This window comes from Jatropha curcas, chromosome 6, assembly GCF_041381405.1.
Source record: "Jatropha curcas cultivar XTBG-Jc1 chromosome 6, XTBG_Jcur_1.0, whole genome shotgun sequence".
Taxonomy (NCBI): domain Eukaryota; kingdom Viridiplantae; phylum Streptophyta; class Magnoliopsida; order Malpighiales; family Euphorbiaceae; genus Jatropha; species Jatropha curcas.
The window spans coordinates 9612475-9639458 of record NC_143156.1 but is presented as its reverse complement, the minus strand read 5'-3'; the positions used below and the strand labels follow the sequence as shown (position 1 = coordinate 9639458).

General features: G+C 32.5%; 2 protein-coding genes and 1 non-coding gene across 3 annotated transcripts; 2 read left to right on the top strand and 1 right to left on the bottom strand.

Moving 5' to 3' along the window:
- Positions 1-5274: 5274 nt before the first annotated feature.
- LOC105629864 (beta-amyrin 28-monooxygenase-like) lies at positions 5275-7189 on the top strand. Its single transcript, XM_089722400.1, has 2 exons — positions 5275-6271; positions 6355-7189. The coding sequence occupies exons 1-2, from the start codon at positions 5335-5337 to the stop codon at positions 6840-6842; spliced, it is 1425 nt and encodes a 474-aa protein (XP_089578526.1). The 5' UTR covers positions 5275-5334; the 3' UTR covers positions 6843-7189.
- Positions 7190-11825: 4636 nt separating this feature from the next.
- LOC105629863 (beta-amyrin 28-monooxygenase) lies at positions 11826-13536 on the bottom strand. Its single transcript, XM_089722416.1, has 2 exons — positions 12559-13536; positions 11826-12475 (listed from the first exon to the last, which is right to left on the bottom strand). The coding sequence occupies exons 1-2, from the start codon at positions 13493-13495 to the stop codon at positions 11988-11990; spliced, it is 1425 nt and encodes a 474-aa protein (XP_089578542.1). The 5' UTR covers positions 13496-13536; the 3' UTR covers positions 11826-11987.
- Positions 13537-26411: 12875 nt separating this feature from the next.
- On the top strand, positions 26412-26518 carry LOC149495518 (small nucleolar RNA R71). Its single transcript, XR_016321545.1, has one exon. It is a non-coding gene; the product is annotated as a small nucleolar RNA R71 (small nucleolar RNA).
- Positions 26519-26984: the final 466 nt, after the last annotated feature.

Here is a 26984-nt window from a genome sequence, read left to right as displayed (position 1 = left end):
AAAATAATTACCTAAATTGGGCTATTGCTTCACCTATAGATCAAATCAATAAAAATAAAAATTTTTTAAAAATTGTTCCTATTTTATCATTTTTTTTTCAGGTAAAAAATTCCTTTGTTTCAATAAAATTTTATTAGTTTTGTATATAGGTAGGGCATGAACTCGGTCTAGGTAAGTAAATCCCTTAAATTTTTTCATGAGAAAACCTTAACTAATATAAATATGGAAATTCTTGTGTACATCCGGTATATATTTTGTTGGTCTTATACATCAAGCCAATTAAAAAAATATTTTTTTTAAAAAAGAATATTACTGTTTTTGTCTTTTTTCTTTTCCAGTGTATGATCAGGAATACCCTCGTTTAAAAATACTATTTGTAATTAGTTTGATATATAAATGGGCTCATACCTGTAGATAAGTCTTTCTTATGTACAAGAAAATTTTCCTTTTATGTATTGTTTTTTGGTAAATTCTTGAGAATAACTTTAGTTCAAAAAGATCTTTAATTTTATTTTGTCCAAGTTGTTTAAGGAGTTGATAGTAAAGGTCAAGGGGAGAAATTTTTTCACATCAAGAATCTGCATATAGGTATTTACATATTATCCTCTTTTGCTTGAATGAAAGTTTTAAATATAAATAGAGTTAGATTGTTTTTAATTATTTGCCACCGCTGCAGTGTTTTGAGCACTGAACAATCCGGCGTACATGTCTTATTATTTTTTTACTATTCTTTTTAGAATTTATTATATTCTCATTATTAAAATTTTTTGAGAGGCACTACCCATACTTGCCTGTATAGTCTACTTACTAACGTGAAAAATAAAAAGTTTTAGGTTCAAATTCTGTCTATGATACAAAACTAAAGTCTCACAGTGCGCATATTATTATGCCTCCTGTACAGTTCAGAACTTCCCCAATGAGAAATTTCGCGACCTTCGAACTATTATGGTCACGGCAACCATTCACTGGGATCTCAGTTGCTAGGAGGCTATCATCAGTCACGAAACTTCCTTGACCTTCAGGCACTGAACAGATGTCAACTTCTAGACCTGGTCTTCTTATGACTTTGAGGAGACTCGTGTTTTTGGAAATTTGAACCGTCTTTTTTAAATATATATGGTGCCTTCTGTAAAGTTTTACCGAACAATAGGTGGTTGTGCATTTTTGGTGTTCAAATTCAAGGAACAGCATTGCATCTTCCAAAAAGAGGATCAACTGACTCCACTTTATTTTATTTACTGTGTTCCAAGAAATTATTTTATGTTGACTCCTCTTTTTTATAGCCTCATTCCATAAATTTTTGTTATAGAAAGTGACAAATGTCAAATTTGGACTGGTTAAATGCGATTGTCACAGGTATGAAATTGCTACTCGTCAAAAGATAGTTATAATCATCTCTAGGAGTTTGGCTTTTAAGAAAAAGCAACAGAAATGGAATCAGGAAAGCAATATTACAAGACTCAATAGTCTATAGAAAAAAAAAATTTTTTTATGAATTACTAAACTTATAATATTATGAATAGTTTATATTACTAAAATTGAAGAGCATTCAGAAAAAAAAAATCTATTTTATGAAATAATAAAATAAAAAAATAACAATTTTTTTCGAAGTGAGGATAAGTTGTTATTACGTTTTAAATTTATAATATATATATTCTATAATAATTAATGTAATAATTATTGTCTTAGAGCATCATTTTATAATTTTGATATAATTCTTTTCTTTTTTACTTTTTAGTAAAGTCTATGAGGATATAATTAATTTTTCGGTTGTTGTTTTTGAAGAAAAAAAATTTCTTTCAACGTGTTATATCATGGTTTTATATTTTATATATATTTCTCGTAAGTTTTATTAGAAATTGAAATTCAGAGAGAGCAAAATATAATTTTTTTTTATATTTTAAAGAGGTGAAATAGATAATTTTTCAAATTTCAATAATATTTTTCCCATTAATTATTTATTTTTTAAAAACTATGGGGACGATGGTTCCTATACTATTGGTAGTTCTGCATTTACATGCCAAATTTTGAAAGGGTTTAATTCCATTATCACAAGTTGTGGAAATTGAGAATGGCTACTAGTCAAAAGATGGTATAATAATTATCTGAAATATGTTTTTTTTTTTTTTTTTTTGGAAAGGTATATATACTCCAGTCCAAAAGTCCATTAGTCTTTATAAAAAAAAATAATTAGTGGAATCACAACTAAAGCAATACTTTCATTTGTCAAAGTCTTGAACATGGTTCAAATTGATCATTTCCTACTTAGAACAGGAAAAGCAAAAAAGGAAGCTTTTTTTTTTAGTTTTTAATAAAATATTATATATATTTTAAATTCTTTTTCTTTTTAGAAAAATATTTTAAATTCTATTATATAGGATATGAGAGAAGGGCATGACTACATGTGTCGAGACTCCCGACTGATGAAATATAATTAAAAATAATGAAATTGTACTAAACCTTAGATCTTAAATTTTAAATTTTGAACTCTAAATCCTGAAATAGTATATCCTAAATTTTAAAACCTTAGAGTCTGTTCGGCATAATTAGAGCATTTAACTGTTAGTTATTTTGGTAGTATTTTATAAAACCCTACAAGTTAAACATGGGGTAACTTCTTATAAAAGGTTACTTGCAAAAACTACTGAGCATTATAAACAATCGTATTTATAATATTTATAAACACTAAAAACTATTTAAAAAACTGTTGCTGAACACAGTGGTGATAGATCTTAATGAAACCTTAAATCATAAAAAATTAAATCCTAAAACTCTAAAACGGGAAATATTAAGAACTTAAACACTAAACTTTAAAATCTTAAATTAAAATCTAAATGTTCAAAAAAAATCTTAAAATCTAAATTCTAAATTCAAAACCCCTTAAAAAATCTTAAATTTTAATTTTATATTATTTTTAAGGGTGTCCTGTCGTGTCGTAATTACGGCAGTTTAAATTTTTCCGTGAGGAAAACCTTAGCTAATATACACACATATGTATATGGTTTGGTTTGATTCCGTCCAATTTATGATTTTTGTATGGTTTTCGATTTTCAATCGATTTTTATTGGATTTTCATTTAATTGTGGGTTTGGTTCAATTATATAAATTATACGTGTGCATATAACTGGTTCAATAAATTCAGAGGGTGTTAATTTATTAAATTTTTAAAAATAAAATTTCAGATTATTTCAATCCTCTTATAAAAATTCGTCCTCGAATTTAGATATAAATAAGGTAGGGGCAGTATAATAAGCAAAAAGTATACAAGGGAAATAAAAAGAAAGATAAGTTAAGTTAAATTCAACCAAAACTCATGGAGTTCCTCTAATCGATTGCTGTCAATCAAAAGGAATGATTGTTGCCTAATCCAAACTTGCTTCCATATACTAATTAATTTATTTCCCACCTATGATAATAGACAACCTTTCAAATCTATGTACTGTCAAACTCATCATATCTAATTAATTATTTCTATATGAATGTAAAAATTCTAATTTATATCCTAACATGCACTTATTAAACTAAACAAGTTCATATTCTAGCTAATAAGCGCTACAAGCCAAACTTTACAGATTCTCACTCATTTCGGATTAAAAGCTAAATATTGATAGCATGCTTAGAAATTCTGACATTGAATACTAAAATATTCTCTTTTTAATACTCACAAAAAATTCACAAACTTTCACTAAAATCGCTCTCAAGTTCTATTCTTAATACTACCCACTAATGCATCTATAACACATTAAAAATTAATTCTACCTTTTTAGTACACCATCAAGTCACCTCAATAATTACTTATTATCCAGCTCCAATGCCTAGTATTGACTTTCCTTTCCCGGTCCATATCCTGAATCAAAACTTCTATATTTGTCCTTGCCATAGATCCAACATTCAGATTTTGGTCTTAACCAATTAAATATCCGATTTGCCTTGAAGTTGTTCACCCTTCTTAATCTAAAGTACTAATAATTCAAGGTTCTCTTGTACAAGTCATCTATTTCTACAACCACAATCAATTGCTTAACTATTTCACTTTGGTGATAGCTTACTTGTGAATGACTAAGAGTTTATTATTTCTAATGCCATAGGTATCCATATTCATGAATCTGCCGTACAAATGAAAATCCTATTTATATCCTACATAATCCTACTCATTGACAGAAATAGAATCCACATGAAAAGTAGTACACTGGGAGATCAGGCCAATCCAATATTGTCCAAGTGTTACTCTATGTCCAAGTCTAAAAGGTGATACTTGCTAATATATACACACATGTATATGTTTTGAGTTTTACCGTGGACAACAAGTTGAGCTTCGTGTACGCAAACAAACATATGTATAGTTATATAGTTGCTTGAGGTTTTGTGATTTAGCCAACACATTAAACCAAAAAAAAAATACAAGAAATTTCCTTTTATGTAAATTTTTTTGGCCAAATTTATTGATAATAATTTCAGTTCAAGAGTTTCTTTAACTTTTGTTTTGTCCCAAGTTCCATTGTTTAAGGAGTTGACAGTAAAGGCCAATGGAAGAAATTTTTTTACATGAACAATCTGCTTGCAGGAATTTACATTTGGTCCTCTCTTTTGATTGAATAAAAACTTTAAATATAAGTAGACAGTTTTAGATTGTGTTTAATTATTTTCCTATCGTGTTTTTACCATATATGTTATTATATTTTCATTTTTTTTTTAGTACTGAAAGGGAAAATTCAAACTTGAATCTATTGTCAGGTTATATATACACTTACTACTAGATTATGTTTTAGCGTGCTTTTCATTATCTTTTAATTTATGGGGAGTAAAAGATACTTTTTTAAAATTTGAGAAAGCAAAATTGTCATTGTTCAAATTTTAAAAATTAGCTTTTTTTAAAAAAAAAAAAAATTTTTTTTACAAGTATCTATTGAGAAAACTTAGGGGATAATTGGTAGTTCTGCAATTTTGGTGATCAATTTATAGAATTATAACTTCCAAAATAGAGGATCAACTACCCACTTTATTTTATTTGGTTCTAAGAAGTTATTTTATGTTTACCCTCTTTTTGTACCAAATTGCTAGTGGTCAAAATGTGGCAAAGTATCTGAAAAGCAATAGAAAATGGAATCAGGTAAGCAATATTATAGGAGTCAATAGTCTATAAAAAAAAAAAAAAAAAGTGGAATCAAAACTAAACCATTAATTCCATTTGCCAAAGTCTTTAAAATAATAAATAAATACTTATATATTAAGCATTGGATGCCTCTGCTTAACTCTTTTGTGTTGCTCTTTTTACTGGGTAAAGGTCTATATAAACTACCTATCTACCTAATAAAACACATACGTGAAGAGAAGATGGAGTTCATTGTTATTGCCTTTGCCATCCTCCTCACCATCGCTCTTTCAATCATCTTCTACAAACACAAAATGGGCATTAAGAATCTCCCTCCTGGAAGCACCGGTTGGCCTCTCATCGGTGAAAGCATAGAATTTTTGACCACTGGTCGAAAGGGTCAGCCTGAGAAGTTCATATTCGATCGAATGGTGAAGTTCTCCAACAAAGTCTTCAAGACTTCATTGTTCTGTGAACCATCGGCTGTGTTTTGTGGGGCAGCGGGAAACAAGTTCTTGTTCTCCAATGAGAACAAACTTGTGACTGCATGGTGGCCTAGCTCTGTGAACAAAATCTTCCCTTCCTCTAAACAAACATCGTCTCAGGAGGAATCCATGAGAATGAGAAAGCTTCTTCCGCAATTTCTAAAGCCAGAAGCACTTCAGAGATACATTGGTATAATGGATGTAGTAGCTCAAAGTCATTTCGCATTCAATTGGGATAACAAACAGCAAGTGACTGTTTTCCCTCTGGCAAAGATGTATACCTTCTCGTTAGCTTGTAGGCTTTTTCTAAGCATGGAAGATAGGGAGCAAGTGGAAAAGTTCGCCAAGCCGTTTGACGTTTTGGCATCAGCCATTATAGCAATACCAATAGATTTTCCAGGAACATCCTTCAACAGAGGGATCAAAGCATCAAATTTGGTAAGAAAAGAGTTGTTAAAGATTATAAAGCAAAGGAAGAATGATCTAGGGGAAAACAAGGCATCCCAGACACAAGATATATTGTCTCACATGCTAACCACAGCAGATGACAAGGGGCAGTTCATGAGTGAAATTGAAATAGCAGATAAAATTCTTGGATTGCTTATCGGAGGCCACGACACTGCCAGTGCTGCTATCACTTTTGTTGTCAAGTATCTGGCGGAGATGCCTCAAGTATACGAGAAGGTCTTTGAGGGTAAGTAATGGATTAATATTATTATTAATTACATGCCCAGTTTTCTTTTTTATTTTTCTTAATTCGATATGTATAACTTTCAGAACAAATGAGGATCGCAAAAACGAAAGGAGCAGGAGAGCTGTTGAATTGGGAAGACATACAAAAGATGAAATATTCATGGAACGTAGCATGTGAAGTGATGAGGCTTGCACCTCCTCTGCAAGGAGCCTTCAGGGAGGCCATCACAGACTTCACATATGCTGATTATACCATTCCAAAGGGATGGAAGCTTTATTGGAGTGCCAATTCCACACATAGAAACCCTGAATGTTTCCCTGACCCTGAAAAATTCGACCCGTCAAGGTTCGATGGGAATGGACCTGCCCCTTACACATTCGTTCCTTTTGGAGGAGGCCCCAGGATGTGCCCTGGTAAAGAATATGCTCGATTGGAAATTCTGATTTTCATGCACAACATCGTCAAAAAATTCAAATGGGAGAAGTGGCTTCCTCAAGAGAACATTATTGTCGATCCTCTTCCAATTCCTGCTAAAGGCCTTCCCATTGTTCTCCATCCCCACGCACATTAATCATCTCGATCCTCCATTTTTTATTTTGTATACTCTATTTTTGTTATTTATTTCAATCCATCAAACTTCATCGTTTTGTCCTTATCTATTTTCTCTATTTTTCCTTTTAAATCCCAACTACTAAAATCAATAAATAAATATATTTAATTACTTGTGTCAGTGGGCATATATCCAAAGCAACTGGGTAGTTAAATAATGGTTACAACTGAATATAGTTTGCACATACTAAACGGACCACCAGCGGCCAATATGATCAGCTACCAATATTGCCTCCTTCGCCAATGTAGGTCACTTCAATTTAATTTTAGATTAAGAGCAAAGAGGGATTTATAATACAGATTAATATCTATATATTACTACAGTATATTTGGTTTTTATTGTTTTGTGTTTTTGAGAAGAAAAATAGAGTAATAAGAAAAACAAAAAATAAGCCATTTTCTTTTGTTTTATTGACCCATTTCCAACAAACCAACTTCCACAAAGAAAAATAAAAACCAAAAACTAATTAAAAATAAAAGTAATACAAAAAAACATTCTTTGTTCTTAGTTTTCTTTCTTTTCTTATCAATTTTTTTTTTATAACTAGGAAGTTTAATTCCCTCGAATCGTAGAGAGTAAAGATTTTTGACACTCCCAGCAAAATGCGCTTCCCAGATATCAAATGGAATTAAGGTCGCTAATTAGTTCAACCAATACCTTGTTGGTCAAATTATACTCTTTTTTATAATTCGTGTGGATTAAAGTCAAATTACTACTTTATTTAAGCTTTAAGCATGTAAAGGAAAGAGAATAAAAGGCTAGAGAAAATGTCGAGTTGCTAATTATACGATAAATGAATTTAATTACATTGTATTACATCTTATCAAGTAAAACCTATTGAACTTTAGTTACATTTCATTACACTATAAATTTTTTTTATCAACAAAAAAGATAATAATTATTGTTATTATATTATCCAAGAAAAAACTTAATAAACATAGGCAACTACATCTAAGCCATCAGTCTAACCCAAAAAAATCAAACTTAACCCGTGAATGTTAAGTAGAAAAATTTGGAGCAACCTCAAAAGTACAATAGCAAAAAAATTTTTTGCTAATAGCTATAAAATTCATAAAATAAATAGCTATAAAAACTTAATAAACATAGGCAACTACATCTAAGCCATCAGTTTAATCCAAAAAAATCAAACCTAACCGGTGAATATTAAGTAGAAAAATTTGGAGCAACCTCAAAAGTACAATAGCAAAAAAATTTTTTGCTAATAGCTATAAAATTCATAAAATAAATAGCTATAAAATCTTAATAAACATCGGCAACTACATCTAAGCCATCAGTCTAACCCAAAAAAATCAAACCTAACCCGTGAATGTTAAGTAGAAAAATTTGGAGCAACCTCAAAAGTACAATAGCAAAAAATTTTTTTTGCTAATAGCTATAAAATTCATAAAATAAATAGCTATAAATTTTTTATTTTAAGAATTCAGCGGATAGGATCTCTTGAGATAAGAAAAAATATAATTCGAATCAATAAAAATAAAAAAGAAAAGCTAGCTATAATTTGAAATGAGAACCAGAAACCAAGTGAAGCCTAGTTTAGCTTATTAATTTCAACCATTTACTAAGCCTTTGCCAGATGAGACCCAAAACTAGATTACTCGAGGTAAAGAATTTGCAAGCGCAATGGGTACTTATATCCAAGCCAGAAGATGTGATGCCTTATCTATAAATAAATTTAAGTAGTTACACTTCATTGCATCTTACTAAACATAGCCTAATTAAAAGTCTCGGTTTAAATCTTAGTAAAAGATTAAACCCACAGATAGCCATTACAACCCATCGCCACACCCAAATGCTATGATTTTATGTGATTTACATGAATCAAATCTAATACCCTAAAACATAAAAAATGGAGGATGAAATTATTAGAAATCCTCTTAAACAATATCTTAGAAAAACAAATTAATACCCTAAGCTAAAGAAAGATATAATCCATAATTAAGTAGAATACTATTTCAATAAAATTAAATATATTGATCGTGTAGTTATTTAATAATAAACTTTTTAAAATATGAAATTTTAATATTTTTAACTAATTTTCAATATTGACATCAAACGATGAAAAATAAATTGTTTAGAAAATATTTATCAAAGGTAAGTTATTTTCCGAAAACAAACCAAGTCTAAATGGAAAATCCAATTCACTCGCAGCAAGAAATTAATAAATCCAATAATAATGTATCATGTAGAAACCTCAATTCCCTTCTAGAGATTGAAATTTGCATGATAGCAAGAAAAAAAAAAAAGGTACATAAAAATCCAAAATGAAAAAGAGAAAGAGAAATCTACCATTTTTCTTCTCCCATCTCCTAGCTAAAGACGATCCGATGTCATTTAGTAATGGATGCACATTTCTAGACTGGTGGAACAAAAATTAAGAAAATTTTTTTAGCAGACAATATTGAAAATTTGATATTTGCGGGGAAAAAAATTAAGAAAAACGTTTTAACTCACAATAATGAAAAATGGATGTTTGGTGGAAAAAAAAAAATTAGGTCAGTTCATTTCAAACTTGCACATTAAGCTCTACAGGTCCAGTGAACGTCAATAAATTACAACCAATTTTCATCAATATTAAGTATCCAACACAAATTATAACGCTCATCAAAAAGTACGAATCAGGTGTCTTTCTATGTGTGATCCTCAGTCTGGCTTGCAAATGTTTTAGTCTGTGTGGACATAACATTTTTGAACAGTTTTGGGCTGTGTTAATAAGATGGATTAGGCTTAACTCGCTCTCCAAAAGCTAGCTTAAGTAGAGAAGGGTTGCTAAGTCTTATATTCACAGCTTAATCATAGAAATAAATACATACTTATTTAGGAAAATTTCAATAATTATCTCAAATAACACAGGTTAGAGAACTAAACGAAGTTGGCAAATGATTTGGAAGTGATAGACACACTACCTTTAGTTTTCAGTTTGATATATACATATGTATGAAGAGAAATGCTCTCTACAATCAACGTGTAAAGTGATTGTCTAATAATCTCTCTTTTTATTTTTTTAAAATGCATTTATTAATTGAGGGATGCTAGTCTAATTTATTATTTTTGAAAATAATTTATTTACTCTTTTTTGTCCAAAAATATAAGCCATTTTAAAATAATTATTTTATCTGTAAGTATATATCATTTTGAGGATATGTATAAGTAATTAATAAAATTTTTCTGATTTTACTTTGTCTATATGAGATAAAAAAATAAACATTTAATTATAATTTAAGGGAATTAATTACTTTCTTAATTATCAAACAACAATCTTAAATGAATCTTTTCCAAAAAAAAAAAAAAAACATAATCTTAAATGAATTATATATATTTATGGACAGAATGAATACTATTCTCACTCACTAATTTTGGCATGCATAATTGTAGAATTGAATTTAATATATGACATAGAAAAAACTTTGCATAGTACCATTCAAACGATATACCAATATCAATGAGTCAACGTAATCGACGAACACAAGGAAAAGGATGGTTGATGATACAAGTCAAAATATATTTTGGTCACCACTCATCAATCCTTTCATTTTGGGTGTTAAGTTGGCGATACAAACACAGCCAAACTGCCAATTTTCATTTTCTGGTTACAAGAACATACCAATTGCAGCCAATCAATTATAGTTTTATCCTTCTCAGCTTCCAACTTTTCTATCCACGCATTGTATTTTCAAAATTGATGGCAATATATATGTATATGTGGTTTACACGACTTGGAATGAAAATTTGAAGAAAATTGTATGAGTAATTGTCAAAATATACGTCATAATACCAATTAAATTACCTCGGATTTTGAAAATTATACTAATGCATCCATAGCAACTCTCTAGGGGGAGAGTTAGACCATATACTGATAATTTCTTTGTGATGGAAAATAGCTTATAAAAATTTGTGTTTTCAATCAATTTTAAAAAAAAAGAAAAAGACTAGGAGGAGATATATTCTTGTATACAACAAAACTCAATTTGATTTCACTTGACGTGCATATAGTATAACCTTCCATTTTAAAAATCAGATTAGTGATTGTTTTATTCTTTATTACAGTTAATTAATCATTATTATTGTCAGTATTAAATTTAAGGTAAGAAAGAGAAATAAATCGGTGAATAATATATTTTCATAATATTATTTTTATGGACGTAAAGCTAAAATTGAGAAAAATTCAAATATAAATTTCTCATTAATGTTCACAAAAAAGAAATAGTATGATGAGGAGTTATTTATATTCAAAAGAAGTCACATAAATTTTGGAGAAAATTACATTACAATTCCTGTAATTTGCGAAATACACTAGTTCATCCTTGTTTTTTTTAAAACATACTAATTTGTCTATGTTTTGCTTTCGTTATACTACTAGGCCCTTCTGTACACTTTGTGCACCTTTCCGTTGAGTTAACAAGAAAACATAAAGGTTAAAGGAGAGATACTAACATATTATACCAAAAAAATTACAGTACTGTCCCTATAGTTTGAAAAATATAACTAGTCCGTCCTTTGTGTTTAAAAAATAAAAGGAATATTTTCATCATTTCATAAGATACTTAACGGAAAAAATCAAAAAATTAGATAGAAGGACTTTATAGTCTGATAAAAGTAAACTACAAGGCTGTTTTAGTTTATTTCAAAAAAGACAGTGACGGATTAGTTGTATTTCACAATCTACACGGATTCTACTATACTTTTCCCTGAATTTTGAGATTCGCAAAGTGTTACCCTTATTACACTTGCTTGTTCCTTTTCTTCTATGCTATTTCTCTTTGATGTTTAATGGAGTTTCTCTTCTGTTGTATGTTTTCAGTTTTCCTTTTGTCCATCATGAAAGTAAATACAACAACACAAAAAATAATCACACATTTTTTTTTTTTCTTATAAAGCCTACCTACCTAAAACCACTACTAATACCCAATTGGTTTGAATATATAGTTGATCCAAGTAAATATGTTTTTTTTTATTGATTTCTTTCAAATAAAAGGGAATTAAAAGGTAAAAATAGAGAAAATAATTAGGAGAAACAATGAAGTTCCATGGATTGAAATAAATAACAGAAATAGAGAATACAGAATAAGAAATGGAGGAACGAGATGATTAGTGTCCGTGGGGATGGAGAACAATGGGAAGGCCTTTAGCAGGGATTGGAAGAGGATCGACAATAATGTTCTCTTGAGGAAGCAACTTCTCCCATTTGAATTTTTTGACGATGTTGTGCATGAAAATCAGAATTTCCAATCGAGCATATTCTTTACCAGGGCACATCCTGGGGCCTCCTCCAAAAGGAACGAATGTGTAAGGGGCAGGTCCATTCCCATCGAACCTTGATGGGTCGAATTTTTCAGGGTCATGGAAACATTCAGGGTTTCTATGTGTGGAATTGGCACTCCAATAAAGCTTCCATCCCTTTGGAATGGTATAATCAGCATATGTGAAGTCTGTGATGGCCTCCCTGAAGGCTCCTTGCAGAGGAGGTGCAAGTCTCATCACTTCACATGCTACGTTCCATGAATATTTCATCTTTTGTATGTCTTCCCAGTTCAACAGCTCTCCTGCTACTTTTGCTTTTGCGATCCTCATTTGTTCTGAAAGTTATACATATCGAATTAAGAAAAATAAAAAAGAAAACTGGGAATGTAATTAATAATAATATTAATCCATTACTTACCCTCAAAGACCTTCTCGTATACTTGAGGCATCTCCGCCAGATACTTGACAACAAAAGTGATAGCAGCACTGGCAGTGTCGTGGCCTCCGATAAGCAATCCAAGAATTTTATCTGCTATTTCAATTTCACTCATGAACTGCCCCTTGTCATCTGCTGTGGTTAGCATGTGAGACAATATATCTTGTGTCTGGGATGCCTTGTTTTCCCCTAGATCATTCTTCCTTTGCTTTATAATCTTTAACAACTCTTTTCTTACCAAATTTGATGCTTTGATCCCTCTGTTGAAGGATGTTCCTGGAAAATCTATTGGTATTGCTATAATGGCTGATGCCAAAACGTCAAATGGCTTGGCGAACTTTTCCACTTGCTCCCTATCTTCCATGCTTAGAAAAAGCCTACAAGCTAAAGAGAAGGTATACATCTTTGCCAGAGGGAAAACAGTCACTTGCTGTTTGTTATCCCAATCGAATGCGAAATGACTTTGAGCTACTACATCCATTATACCAATGTATCTCTGAAGTGCTTCTGGCTTTAGAAATTGCGGAAGAAGCTTTCTCATTCTCATGGATTCCTCCTGAGACGATGTCTGTTGAGAGGAAGGGAAGATTTTGTTCACAGAGCTAGGCCACCATGCAGTCACAAGTTTGTTCTCATTGGAGAACAAGAACTTGTTTCCCGCTGCTCCACAAAACACAGCCGCTGGTTCGCAGAACAATGAAGTCTTGAAGACTTTGTTGGAGAACTTCACCATTCGATCGAATATGAACTTCTCAGGCTGACCCTTTCGACCGGTGGTCAAAAATTCTATGCTTTCACCGATGAGCGGCCAACCGGTGCTTCCAGGAGGGAGATTCTTAATGCCCATTTTGTGTTTGTAGAAGATGATTGAAAGAGCGATGGTGAGGAGGATGGCAAAGGGAATAACAATGAACTCCATCTTCTATTCAATGTGTGTGTTTTAGTAGGTAGATAGGTAGTTTATATAGACCTTTACCAAGTAAAAAGAGCAACACAAAAGAGTTAAGCAGAGGCATCCAATCCTTAAAATATAAGTATTTATTTATTATGTTAAAAAACTTTGGCAAATGGAATTAATGGTTTCGTTTTTATTCCACTAATTATTTTTTTTGTCTATAGACTATTGACTCTTATAATATTGCTTTCCTGATTCCATTTTCTGTTGCTTTTTAGATAATTATGCCATATTTTGACTACTAGCAATTTGGTACAAAAAGAGGGTAAACATAAAATAATTTCTTAGAACCAAATAAAATAAAGTGGGTAGTTGATCCTCTTTTTTGGAAGTTATAATTCTATTCCTTAAATTGATCACCAAAATTGCAGAACTACGAATTGTCCCCTAAGTTTTCTCAAAAGATACTTTCGTAACAAAAAAAAAAAAACTAATTTTCCAAATTTCAACAATGACCATTTTGCTTTCTCAAAATTTGAAAAAATATTTTTTACTCCCCAGAAATTAAAAGATAATGAAAAGCACACTCAAGTATAACCTAGTAGTAAATGTATATATAAATTGACAATAGATTCAAATTTGAATCTACTCCTTCAATACTAAAAAAAAATAATGAAAATATAATAACATATATGTTCAAAACATGATAGGAAAATAATTAAACACAATCTAAAACTGTCTACTTATATTTAAAATTTTTATTCAAGCAAAAGAGAGGATCAAATGTAAATTCCCAAAAGCAGATTGTTCATGTAAAAAAATTTCTTCCATTGGGCTTTACTATCAACTCCTTAAACAATGGAACTTGGGACAAAACAAAAGTTAAAGAAACTGTTGAACTGAAATTATTATCAATAAATTTAGCAAAAAAATTTACATAAGAGGAAATTTTTTGTATTTTTTTGTTTTTTTGTTTAATGTGAAGCCTCGAGCAACTATATAACTATACATATGTTTGTGTGCTGTACACGAAGCTCAACTTGTTGTCCACGGTGAAACTAAAAACATATACATATGTGTGTATATTAGCTCAGGTTTTCCTCGCGGAAAAATTTAAACTGCCGTAATTACGACACGACAGGACACCCTTAAAAATAATATAAAATTAAATTTTAAGATTTTTTGAGGGGTTTTAAATTTAGAATTTAGATTTTAAGATTTTTTTGAACATTTAAATTTAATTTAAGATTTTAAAGTTTAGTGTTTAAGTTCTTAATATTTACCGTTTTAGAGTTTAGGATTTAATTTTTGTGATTTAGAGTTTCATTAAGTACTATCAACATTGTGTTCATCAACAGCATTTTAAGTAGTTTTTAGTGTTTTTAAACATTATAAACACTATTTTTTATAATTCTCGGTAACATAGTTGTTGAAAGTAACATTTTATAAAAAGTTAACTCACATTTAACTTTTAAAATTTTATGAAAATCTATTCAAATAGCTAACAGTTAAATACTCTAATTATGCTGAACAGATCCTAAGGTTTTAAAATTTAGGATATACCATTTCAGAATTTAGAGTTCAAAATTTAAAGTTTAAGATCTAAGGTTTAGTACATTTTCATTATTTTTAATTATATTTCATTAGTTGGGGAGTCTCGCCACATATAGTCATGCCCTTCTCTGACGTCCTATATAATAGAATTTAAAATATTTTTCTCAAATGAAAAGAATTTAAAATATATATAATATTTTATTAAAAACTAAAAAAATAAACTTCCTTTTATCCTTTTCCTGTTCAAAGTAGGTAATGTTCAATTTTAACTATGTTCAAGACTTTGACAAATGGAAGTATTGCTTTAGTTGTGATTCCACTAATCATGTACCGTTCTTAAAAAAAAAACACATTTCAGATAATTATTATAGCATCTTTTGACTGCTAGCCATACTCAATTTCCACAACTTGTGATAATGGAATTAAACCCGTTCAAAATTTGGCATGTAAATGCAAAACTACCAATTGTATAGGAACCATCGTCCCCATAGTTTTTAAAAAATAAATAATTAATGAAAAAATATATTATTGAAATTTGAAAAATTATCTATTTCACCTCTTTAAAATATAAAAAAAAAATTATATTTTGCTCTCTCTGAATTTCAATTTCTAATAAAACTTACTAGAAATATATATAAAATATAAAACCATGATATAACATGTTGAAAGAAATTTTTTTTCTTCAAAAACAACAACCGAAAAATTAATTATATTCTCATAGACTTTACTAAAAAGTAAAAAAAAAAGAAAAATATCAAAATTATAAAATGATGCTCTAAGAAAATAATTATTATATTAATTATTATAATAGCTATCTATCTATAATATAAATTTAAAACATAATAACAGCTTATCCTCACTTCAAAAAAATTTGTTATTTTTTTATTTTATTGTTTCATAAAATAGATTTTTTTTTGAATGCTCTTAGATTTTAGTAATATAAACTATTCATAATATTATAATTTATAATAAAATAGAAATATATATATATATATATTAAATTAGATTCTTGCATCGAGTAAAAATCTACAAGTACGAATAACATGCAATTCACATTCGAAAAGATTAATTATTTTAAAATAATAAATAACTATTAAATATTATTATAAAAAATTAACTAATAATTTTTATAAATATAACACATTAAAATGTAAAATAATGCATTTACTTTAAAAAATAAAATTATACACACATATGATACATAATAATTTATAAAAATAATTATACAATTTATGTTGAAAATAGCAACTACTTTCTAGTCTTTAGGGGTAGGCTACTATTGGTTCTACAGAGGGTAATATTGTAACCGGGAACAACAATCTCTACTAAAAAAAGGATTTTTCTACAATTATAATATAAAATTAGGGAAGAGAAAAAGAAGGAACAGAGAGCAAAATATGAGAGAAAATATGCGGTGTGTTTATTATTGATAAGAAGCAACATATATATAGTTACATAAGTGGAATGACAGTACTTTTCGAAAGTGTACGAAATCGCAACAAGTAATATAGAGTGAGAGAGTATTGTATCCACAAGAATTGTATATCAAGTACCAAAATTATGTTAACCTATTATTATTTAAACGACAATAAAAGAGATTTGTTATAAGAAAAGTAAATTCTAAAATAAAACAGAAAGAAATCAAGCAACATAATTTAGATGAAAAGAAATCAAGGATTTAAAACTACTAGGGATATTGATTTCACTTAATTCTATCCAATTTATTTTATTAATTTGATAATCAATTTTAATTGTTCAAGTAGGGGAAACAATCCTAAAATCACTAACACGCTCTCCCGATGTATTGTTAGCTATTCTAATCCGATCTAATTACCTATCTTTCAATAGTGCAATCAGACATGAATTAAATCATTAAGTTTTATGGTTTGTTTTGTGAATTCATAACCTAAGGTCATTAACTTATGAAAACCCCCCATGAGTCAAACCATATAGCTTCCGCATCAAGTTATTACTCTCATGTAATTTATTACCTTTTTCATATCAAAAACCCTTCTTCCGATAGTGATTAATGAAATAAATCAATCAAGGGGAGAAACTCTGCCTGGAAGCATTAAGTTCAATAATAAATTATATCATGAACAAGGAAAAACAAATCTAATATTATAAATTGGAATCGAATTAAGCTACATCAAATCCCTAGGATGAGAGTTTAGTTCGACATAGTAATTAAATAAAACTCAGTAATACTTGAATAAAATTTCATAATCAATAATGAATAATGAAAAGAAAGACAAGATTAAGAGTTTAGAAATAAAAACTAGACAACAACTATGTGGATGGCTTCCTTGAATCTTGGCACAAATCTTGGACACTTGAAATCTTTGAGAGAGAGAGAACTATGTAGAAAAATACCAGAACTCGAGATATCTTTCCAATGAATGGGTCATCTCTTTATATAGATCTCCTGGGAGAAAATCTGACTTCGTTTAGGAAATAGAATCCTTATTAAGTACGAAATCTTCTTTGGAGATCATAACTGATTAGGCCTTGGATTTCTTCTTAGTTAGGACTCTTCTCTCTTCCTAAATAGGTTTAGATCTTGTTTTGCACGTTTAGGAAAATATCTGAGGTGGGCCCATGTGAGTTAAAAAGACTGGCTTGCGTTTTTATTCAAGACAACTTCGCCTTCGTAGCGCGGGCGTGCTAGAGTCTGGATCTTTAAGTGATTCAGCACGGGCCGTGCTCTGCAACACGCTCAGAGGAGTTTTTATGGCACGGGCATGCACCCTAGCACGGGCAGGGCATGCTAGGCTCTGACCTTCCAAGATAGATTTCATCACCGGCGTGCTTGCCTGAGGTTCTTTTAGGCACGGGTGTGCCAGATAACACGGCTTAGCCGTGCTAGAGTCTGACTCTCCACTTGATTTTTCTTAGGTTCAGCACGGGCGTGCCAAGGTGCACGGGCTGGGCGTGCTAGAGTCTGACTCTCCACTTGATTTTTCTTAGGTTCAGCACGGGCGTGCCAAGGTGCACGGGCTGGGCGTGCTAGAGCCTGAATGTTTTGCTTTGTAATGCTCTTTTTTGTGCCAAAACCCTGCAAATTTCTTCAAGATCAAGTGGATTATGATTCAAGGAAGCTTTGAACAAAATTATAATTAAAACGAAGTAAAAATTAATTAAAGTGATAAAATTTACTAAAATTCTAAATAAAAATTATACTAAAAATAATGTAAAAATGACCCATATCAAAATTTCTCAAACTTAAACCATTGCTTGTCCTCAAGCAACAAAACTAAAAACAAGAGAACAAAATAAATTGACAAAACTAGCTTACTATAGTTGGAGATAATTATTCATAAACTCAAAAGATATCACAATCATTAATATGTGAATAAATCAATTGTTTTCCATGCTAATTATATCTAAGCGAAAATTCAATTTTTGATAGAACACATTCCTTGATTTAAACTTAAGTTAAAAAAATTTTCAATACTAATAATTATTCAACTTATGACAAATAGAATATGAATATTCCACAAAAATTATTTAACATTTTAAATAAGGTGTTTAACAATATAATTTCAACATTCCCATATGCAAAATTAGTCATCCTTTCTCCACAATTGAAATGCATACAATTTAAAAGATCAAAAGGTCTTTATTTTAGGTTGTAATGAGGTTTTCGAGGTATAGATTTAGCTAATCAAAGAAAAGGATGCAAAGATAGACAATGAGCACAAAAGAATGTATAATATCAAGATTTTCATTATACCAAAACAATTTTTGTTAAAGGGAGTTTTGATCTTGAAATTCTTCACTAGCTCATGATTAGAGATATTTTGGCAAGGTCTTTTCAAAATATTTTGATAAATTCTTTCTTGCTTTTGATTCCCCAAACTTGAATTCTTGTGATTGATTGCTTTTTCTATGGGGTGTTTCTCTTTGATTTTTCTAATTGACCCACTTGCTAGTATTAATAAAGTTTCCTCCCTTTTTGTTGCTATGTTTTAATAAAAATCAAATCTTTCAATTATACATCATTGTACTTAGGGTAGGAATTTAAATTGGTTTAATGACTAGGCTTAATAAGGTTTGATCAATAAAAATTGGATATAGGCTTCAAATTGGTTGCAAAAGTCATATTTTTAACTTAGGTAGCTTAGGCTAAATATGAAGTTCAACAAAGAATGCCTAGATCATCTATTTCTAAATGTAAGCATTTAAAATTTGGCTTCAAAAGGGATTCTAATTTGTTCTAAGAATGCCAAGGTTAAATAACTTTAGATTAAAACATGCCTATATATCATAAATTTCACAAAAATTAGTGTTTATAATCTTAGAAACAAATAGTTAAACCAATGAATCATGTTAAGTCAAAAATTAAAATTTAAAGCTCAAACATACTAAATAAGAAAATCAACTAAATTCATCACAAATTACTAAATTATGATAACTTTCAAGCTTGCCTATAATTATTCCAACCATGTTAAGCAAAAATAAAAATAAAATTTTAGCTAAAATTTTTCCTTCCCCCAATTTAATCAAACACATTGTCCCCAATGTGTACAAAATAAACTTACTTCCCCAAACTTATTGCATTAACAAAAGAAAAGAATAAGAGAGTGTAGTAGGCATTACCAAAATTGTATTGAAAAATACAATAGAGCTGGGTGTTGGAATATGTCATAGCTAAAAAAAAAAAAAAGAAAAAAAAACTACTAAAAGATAAAATATTCAAAGGAATGGAAACGGTAACAAAAGCAAATAAAAATAAAAATTCAAAACATAACATTTAGTGTATGAGAACATAAATTAAAAAAAAAAACACAAAAGGAAATCAAAATCCATCAGGACTCCGGTGGCGGAGGAGGGTGTGGCTGCAATAGCTGAATGACAGTCTGGAGTTGGCCTTGCAGTGTATCCATGCGAGAGTCAAGGCTCCCATGCATAGTCTCGATGGATTGGAATCTGTCTGCAATCATGGATTCCATCCCGTTAAGGCGTGTGTCAAACATGTCCATTCGGGACATCATCCGTGCAAGGATTTCATCGTTGGACATGCTCGACGTTCCTTGAAAGGATGGACCAGCGCCGGAAGTACTTGCACCAAAAGGAGATGGATTACCCTCCTCCATGTTAGCATCACCCGCGTCCTCGGCTTCCTCATCCTCAGAACTGTCATCTCGAGCACCTACTACCCGATAGGAATCTCCCACCTTCTCAATCAGCCTCATGTGGATCATGACATCTAAGTCTAATCTGGTACCCTTTCCCCCTCCCACACTCTCATAAACTGGTCTAGCTGGGTTCCAAACTCGCACATACGCAGCAATTCGGGTCACAAAGCACCCCATCATAATCGCCCCTTTTTCTGCTCTAGCTACCCGTGCCCATCTTTGGCATAGCCAGTAACCAACATTCAGCAAAATCCCCTGATCAATCGCCCATGCAAAATATAATTCGTTTAAGCTTAGTACTCCATCACTCTCACTCCTTCCAAAAATAGTGTTAGATAGGAATTTGTGAATGTATCTTAGGGCAGGATTTCATAACTTTGATGCCTTTGAATACCTAGGATTATAATTGTCTTCTCCAGTCAAAGTACGCCATATACTGCGTTCACTAAAATCCTTAGGTATTTGATTTTGGGCATTTTCAGTGGAGAATCCAAAAATATGGCTAACCTCATTCACAGAAAAATCAAAAGTTCTACCAAATAACCTGAAGCGAATTTTGCTCGCGAAATCAACAGGCAATAATCTAATTAAAGAGGAATAAGAACTCAAAAATTCCAAGGTTAAAGGTGCATAAACCAGATCCTTCATTTCAATAAACTATCCCCATCCTATACGCCTAAGTGGTTCTATCACAGCATCCCTAAGACCCACTTGCGCTAAAGCATTTTAATCAATAAATCTATTCGGTAAAATAGGTCGAAAGGATAGTTTATTATACCTCTCTTGCTGTTCTGGGGAAGCAATCTCAAATGGAGGAGGAGCAGGCATGGAAGGAGGTGGAACCGGTGGAGGAGGAGTAGTGGAAGATCGAGCGATTGGCCGTTGTCTAGCGGCAACCAAGGAGGCGGGTCTACTGCTCTTGTATCGGGGAGGCTTGGTGAAGGAGAATGGTGTGAAAATTTGCTGTGGAGTGTATTTGGTTTGAGAGAAAAGGAAGAAAAATAGAGAAAATTGGAGAGGAAGGGTGTGGCGGTTAGGGCGTACTGTATGGGAATGAAGAGTGGCTAGGGCGTGCTCTTTAAATAGAGGCGCGATTTAATGCGCCTGTCTGGTCATGGCACGGGCGTGCTCCATAGGACGGCCAGACCGTGCGCGCTAGTGAGCTTTGAGGCAGTTCGCGGCACGGGCGTGCTATAGAACACGGTTAGGGCGTGCTAGCCTTTATCCTGCAAAGAAAAACTAAGCGTACCTGGCATGGGCATGCTGTGGAGCACGGTCAGGGCGTGCTACCCTCTGACTTGCTAAGTGAATTCTCTTCTCTGGTCGCACGGGCGTGCTGCCTGACACGCCTAGGGCGTGCTATGGCGCACAGTCAAGGCGTGCTAGCCCCTGACTCTCAAAGCAAATTTTTCCTTTATGGCACACAGGTGTGTCCTGGGACACGGTCTAGGCGTGCTTAGTTGTCATGTCTTGGCACGGGTGCGCTTCTTAGCACGGTCTGGGCGTGCGAGCCTCTGACCTTCAAGATATGATTTTCATCGTGAAGCACAGCCGTGTTGCTGAGCACGGCTTGGGCGTGTCATCCTGTGGATTTTAACTTGATCCTGAAAAAATTTTGACTAAAACAAAAGAACGATTATGGAGAAAATTTGGGAAAATTTGTAACAGAAATAATAAAAATAAATGGAAACAATAAATTTAAGAAAGAAAATAACATGGGTTGTCTCCCACAAGCGCTTTTGTTTAACGTCGTTTAAGCTCGACGCACTCAACCTAGTTCAGGTCAAACGAGATTGATGGTATTTTTGACAGGATCAAAGTTGTCATTTTGATAAACTTTCAAACGTTGAGCATTAACCTTGAAACTTCGATTACAATTACCATCCACTATTTCGATGGCCCCATGTGGAAAAATTTCTTTAATTGTGAATGGACCGGACCATCTAGAGCACAACTTACCAGGAAAGAGACGGAGTCTAAAATTATAGAGTAATACCTGTTGTCCTACCTTTAGATTCCTTAGGATAATATGCTTATCGTGCCATTGTTTAGTACGGTCCTTATATATTTTGGCACTCTCATAAGCATGAAGGCGCATTTCATCCATCATATTCAATTGAAGCAACCGTTTTTGACCAACTTCTTTAATATTAAAGTTAAGAAATTGAATTGCCCAATATGCTTTGTGCTCTAACTCAACAGGAAGATGACAAGCCTTACCGTAGACCATGCAATATGGAGACATACCGATCGGTGTTTTGAATGCGGTTCTATAGGCTCATAGAGCATCATCGAGTTTCTTGGACCAGTCCTTCCTAGATTGTCCAACAATGGTCTCCAAAATCTTCTTGATTTCCCTATTGGTGACTTCTACTTGACCATTTGTTTGAGGATGATATGGAGTACCTACACGATGAGTAACACCATATTTTGCAAGAAGGGAATCTAAATATTTGTTGCAAAAATGCTTACCACCGTCTGTGATTATTGCCCTAGGAATGCCATGACGTGTGAAAATATACTTCTTGATAAAATTCAATACACTTTTGGCATCATTGTTTGGAAGAGCAACAGCTTCTGCCCACTTTGACACATAGTCCACCGCCACTAGGATGTATTGATTGGAGTATGATGATGGAAAAGGTCCCATGAAGTCCAAACCCCAAACGTCGAAAATCTCAACTTCAAGGATGATATTTAAGGGCATCTCATGTCGCTTCGAAATGTTACCTAACCTTTGACAGCGATCATAAAGATGAACAAAGTTAAAAGCATCTTTGAATAGATTAGGCCAATACAAACCACTTTCCAATATACGTGCTGCTATCTTGTTTGCTCCAAAGTGTCCCCCACATTCCATTGAATGGCAAAATTTAAGGACACTCTCCATTTCTGCTTCCGGTATACATCGCCGGAATAGCTGATCACTATAATATTTGAACAAAAAGGACTCCTCCCAATAGTAGTACTTGATATCATGGAAAAACTTTTTCTTTTGTTGATAAGAAAGATTGGGAGGAGTGATTTTGCAAACAAGGTAGTTAACTATATTAGCATACCAAGGAGCTTGAGTGTTTGCCAATAGTAGAAGTTGCTCATGGGGAAAGTTTTCATTGATTTGTAATTCTATTGTATCTTCTTCCCCCAATTCTAGCCTGGAAAGGTAGTCGGCCACAAGGTTTTCTGTTCCCTTCTTATCGCAAATTTCTAGATCAAATTCCTGCAATAAAAGCACCCAACGAATTAGTCTCGGTTTTGCATCTTTCTTTTCTAACAAATATTTGATAGCCGAGTGATCAATGTAAACTATTGTTTTGGCTCCAATTAAATAAGCCCTAAATTTGTCAAAAGCAAAAACAATAGCTAGCAGTTCTTTTTCAGTAGTGGCATAATTTAATTGTGCATCATTCAACATGCGACTAGCATAATAAATGACGTGCAACTTCTTTTCCTTTCTTTGCCTAAGAACAGCTCCAACAACATAATCACTAGCATCACACATAATCGGGGCTGAGATCAACTCCTTCTTTAACCTATTAAAAGCATTTAAACACTCTTTGTCAAAATTAAAAGGAACATCTTTAACTAATATATTACAAAGAGGTTTTGTGGTTTTGGAGAAGTCTTTGATGAATCTCCTGTAGAATCCTGCATGGCCAAGAAAACTCCTTATTCCTTTCACTGAATTAGGAGGAGGTAGCTTTTCAATTACCTCGATTTTGGCTTTGTCTACTTCAATCCCTTTTTGAGAGATTTTATGCCCTAGGACAATACCTTCACTAACCATAAAGTGACACTTCTCCCAATTCAAAACAAGGTTAGTGTCCTCGCATCATTGCATTACTAAGGATAAGTTATGAAGACATGCATCAAAAGAGGAACCAAATACAGAGAAATCATCCATGAATATTTCAATAAATTTTTTTACCATGTCAGAAAATATGAACATCATGCATTTTTGAAAGGTTGCAGGGGCATTGCATAGTCCAAAAGGCATTCTCCTATAGGCAAAAGTGCCATAAGGGCAAGTGAAAGTGGTTTTCTCTTGATCTTCTGGAGCAATAGGTATTTGGAAGTATCCTGAATAACCATCTAAAAAACAATAATAGGAATAACCTGCAAGTCTTTCAAGCATTTGATCAATAAAGCGTAAGGGAAAGTGGTCTTTGCATGTTGCTTTGTTTAACTTCCTATAATCTATGCACACACGCCAACCTGTGACTGTTCTAGTGGGAATTAATTCATTGTTTTCGTTAGAGATAACAGTCATACCTCCCTTCTTTGGAACTACTTGAACGGGACTTACCTAACTACTATCGGAAATTGGATAAATAATGCCAGCATCCAGAAGTTTTATAATTTCAGCCTTGACTACCTCCTTCATATTTGGATTTAATCGCCTTTGATGCTCGATTGAAGGTTTATAGTCTTCTTCCATCAAGATCTTATGCATGCATACACTCGGGCTTATCCCCTGTAGGTCTGAAATTGACCACCCTAATGCTTTATTATGTTTTCGAAGAACCTGTAATAACCTTTCCTCTTGATCAAGTGTTAAGTGAGAAGAAATTATAACAGGAAAAGAATGGTTCTCACCTAAAAATGCATGTTTTAAATGAGATGGAAGTTGTTTCAGTTCTTGCTTTGGTGGTTCACTTTCTTTCTCATTCATGATGCTTGATTCATTAATGTCATCTTTAGTATGCAAAGTGTTTTCCACACATTCATCAACAACATCAATTCGAAAACAATCACTATAGTCCATAGGAAGTTTACAAGATTTAAAAACATCAAAGACAATTTCTTCCTGTCCAAATCTTAAAGTTAATTTACCTTCATACACATCGATTAATGCTATTGCAGTTACAAGAAAAGGCCTCCCAAGGATTAAGGATCCTTCCCTGTCTTCATCAATATCAAGAATAACAAAATCAATAGGGAAGATGAATGTACCTACCTTTACAAGCACATCTTCTACAATTCCTCTTGGATATTTGATTGATCGATCCGCTAATTATAGAGGCATCCTTGTTGGTTTGAGCTCTCCCATACCTAGCATCTTAAAAACTTCATAAGACATAAGGTTAATGCTAGCACCTAAATCTGCTAAAGCTTTTTCAAAATCGAGATTACCAATATTGCAAGGGATAGAAAAACTTCCTGGATCTTTTAACTTTGGAGGCAATTTATTTTGGATAATTACACTGCACTCCTCAGTTAACATTATCGTTCCTTGATCATCGATTTTTCGTTTCTTGCTCAGGATATCTTTTAGGAATTTCGCATAACTAGGCATTTGAGCAAGAGCTTCAGCAAAAGGAATGTTGATTTGAAGCTTTTTGAATACATCCAGAAACTTTAGGAAGCTCTTGTCATCTTGTGCTTTCTTTAATCTTTGTAGGAAGGGGACAGGTGGAACATAGGGTTTCACTTCTTCTTGCTCTTCTAGGTCAATGATGGGAACCTTTTTCTGCTCTTCCGCCTTCTTTTCTTTCTTTAGTGGTTCTTCTAACTGTTTGCCGCTTCTCAGGGTGATAGCCTGTACATGTTCTTTAGGATTCTTTTCAGTATTGCTAGGTAACATACCTTGAGGTTGAGATGCCATCATGTTTGCAAATTGACCTAGTTGAATTTCCAAATTTCTTATCGCCACTTGTTGGATTTTGTGGTTTTCTCTGGTTTCATTCCTGAAATCCATGTGCGATTTAGAAAGGGCAGTGAGGAGATCATCATGAGATTTCTTCTCTTGAGGAAGAAAGCCTGGAGGTGCGTTCAAAGCATTGTTAGGATTCCCATATGACAGATTAGGATGCTTCCTCAATCTGTTATCATATGAGTTGGAGTATGGGTAATTCTTTCTTCATTGATTCATCACATAGTTTACTTGCTCCAAGGTTTGCGGATTCAAAGAGTTTATCATGCATTCTCCAATTCCATGTTGTCCATTGCATCTGTCACAAACTTGCATAATAGAACTTACAGGATTAGTAGTCAACAAGTCCAATTTTCTTACCATATTATCTACCTTGGCATTGAGTGCTGTAATGGCATCTATTTCATAGACTCCTGCAGTCCTCTTCCTCTCGGAATTGTTTTGATAATGTCTATTGCTTGCCATCTCCTCTATCAATTCATATGCCTCATCAATTCCTTTCCTCTCAAAAGATCCACCTGCAGCTGCATCTAAAGTGATTTTAATGTTAGGAGATAATGCATTATAGAAAGTTTGTACTTGTAACCACTTAGGCAAACTGTGCTGTGGGCACTTTCTCAATAAGTCCTTGAATCTTTACCAAGCTTCATACAAGCTTTCTTGATCATGGTGAGCAAATGTGATTATCTCATTGCGCAGTTTTGTGGTCTTTGAAGATGGAAAGAATTTTGCTAAAAAATTTTGGGCTAATTCTTCCCATGTTGTAAAACTTCCAGCGAGGCATGATTGTAGCCAAGATCGTGTTTTGTCCCTAAGAGTGAAAGGAAAAAGTCTCAGTTTTATTGCATCTTCGGAAACACCGTTTTGTTTGAAGGTATCGTAAATTTCCAGGAAATTTGTGATATGAGCATTAGGATCTTCACTAGGCAAACCCCCGTATTGAATTGAGGTGGAAAGCATTTGGATAATTGCGGGTTTAATTTCAAAATTATTAGCTTCCACCCTAGGTCTTGTAATACTTGAGGTTGTCCCATTAAGATTAGGTGTTGTGTAGTCCTGCAAGGTGTGGACCGGATTTTGAGGTGGAGGTTCGTCTTCTATTTCGTTTTCGTTGACCATGTCTGCTTGTTGTTCGGGTTCGCTTTCACGTGTTCTTCTTGCGGCGTTG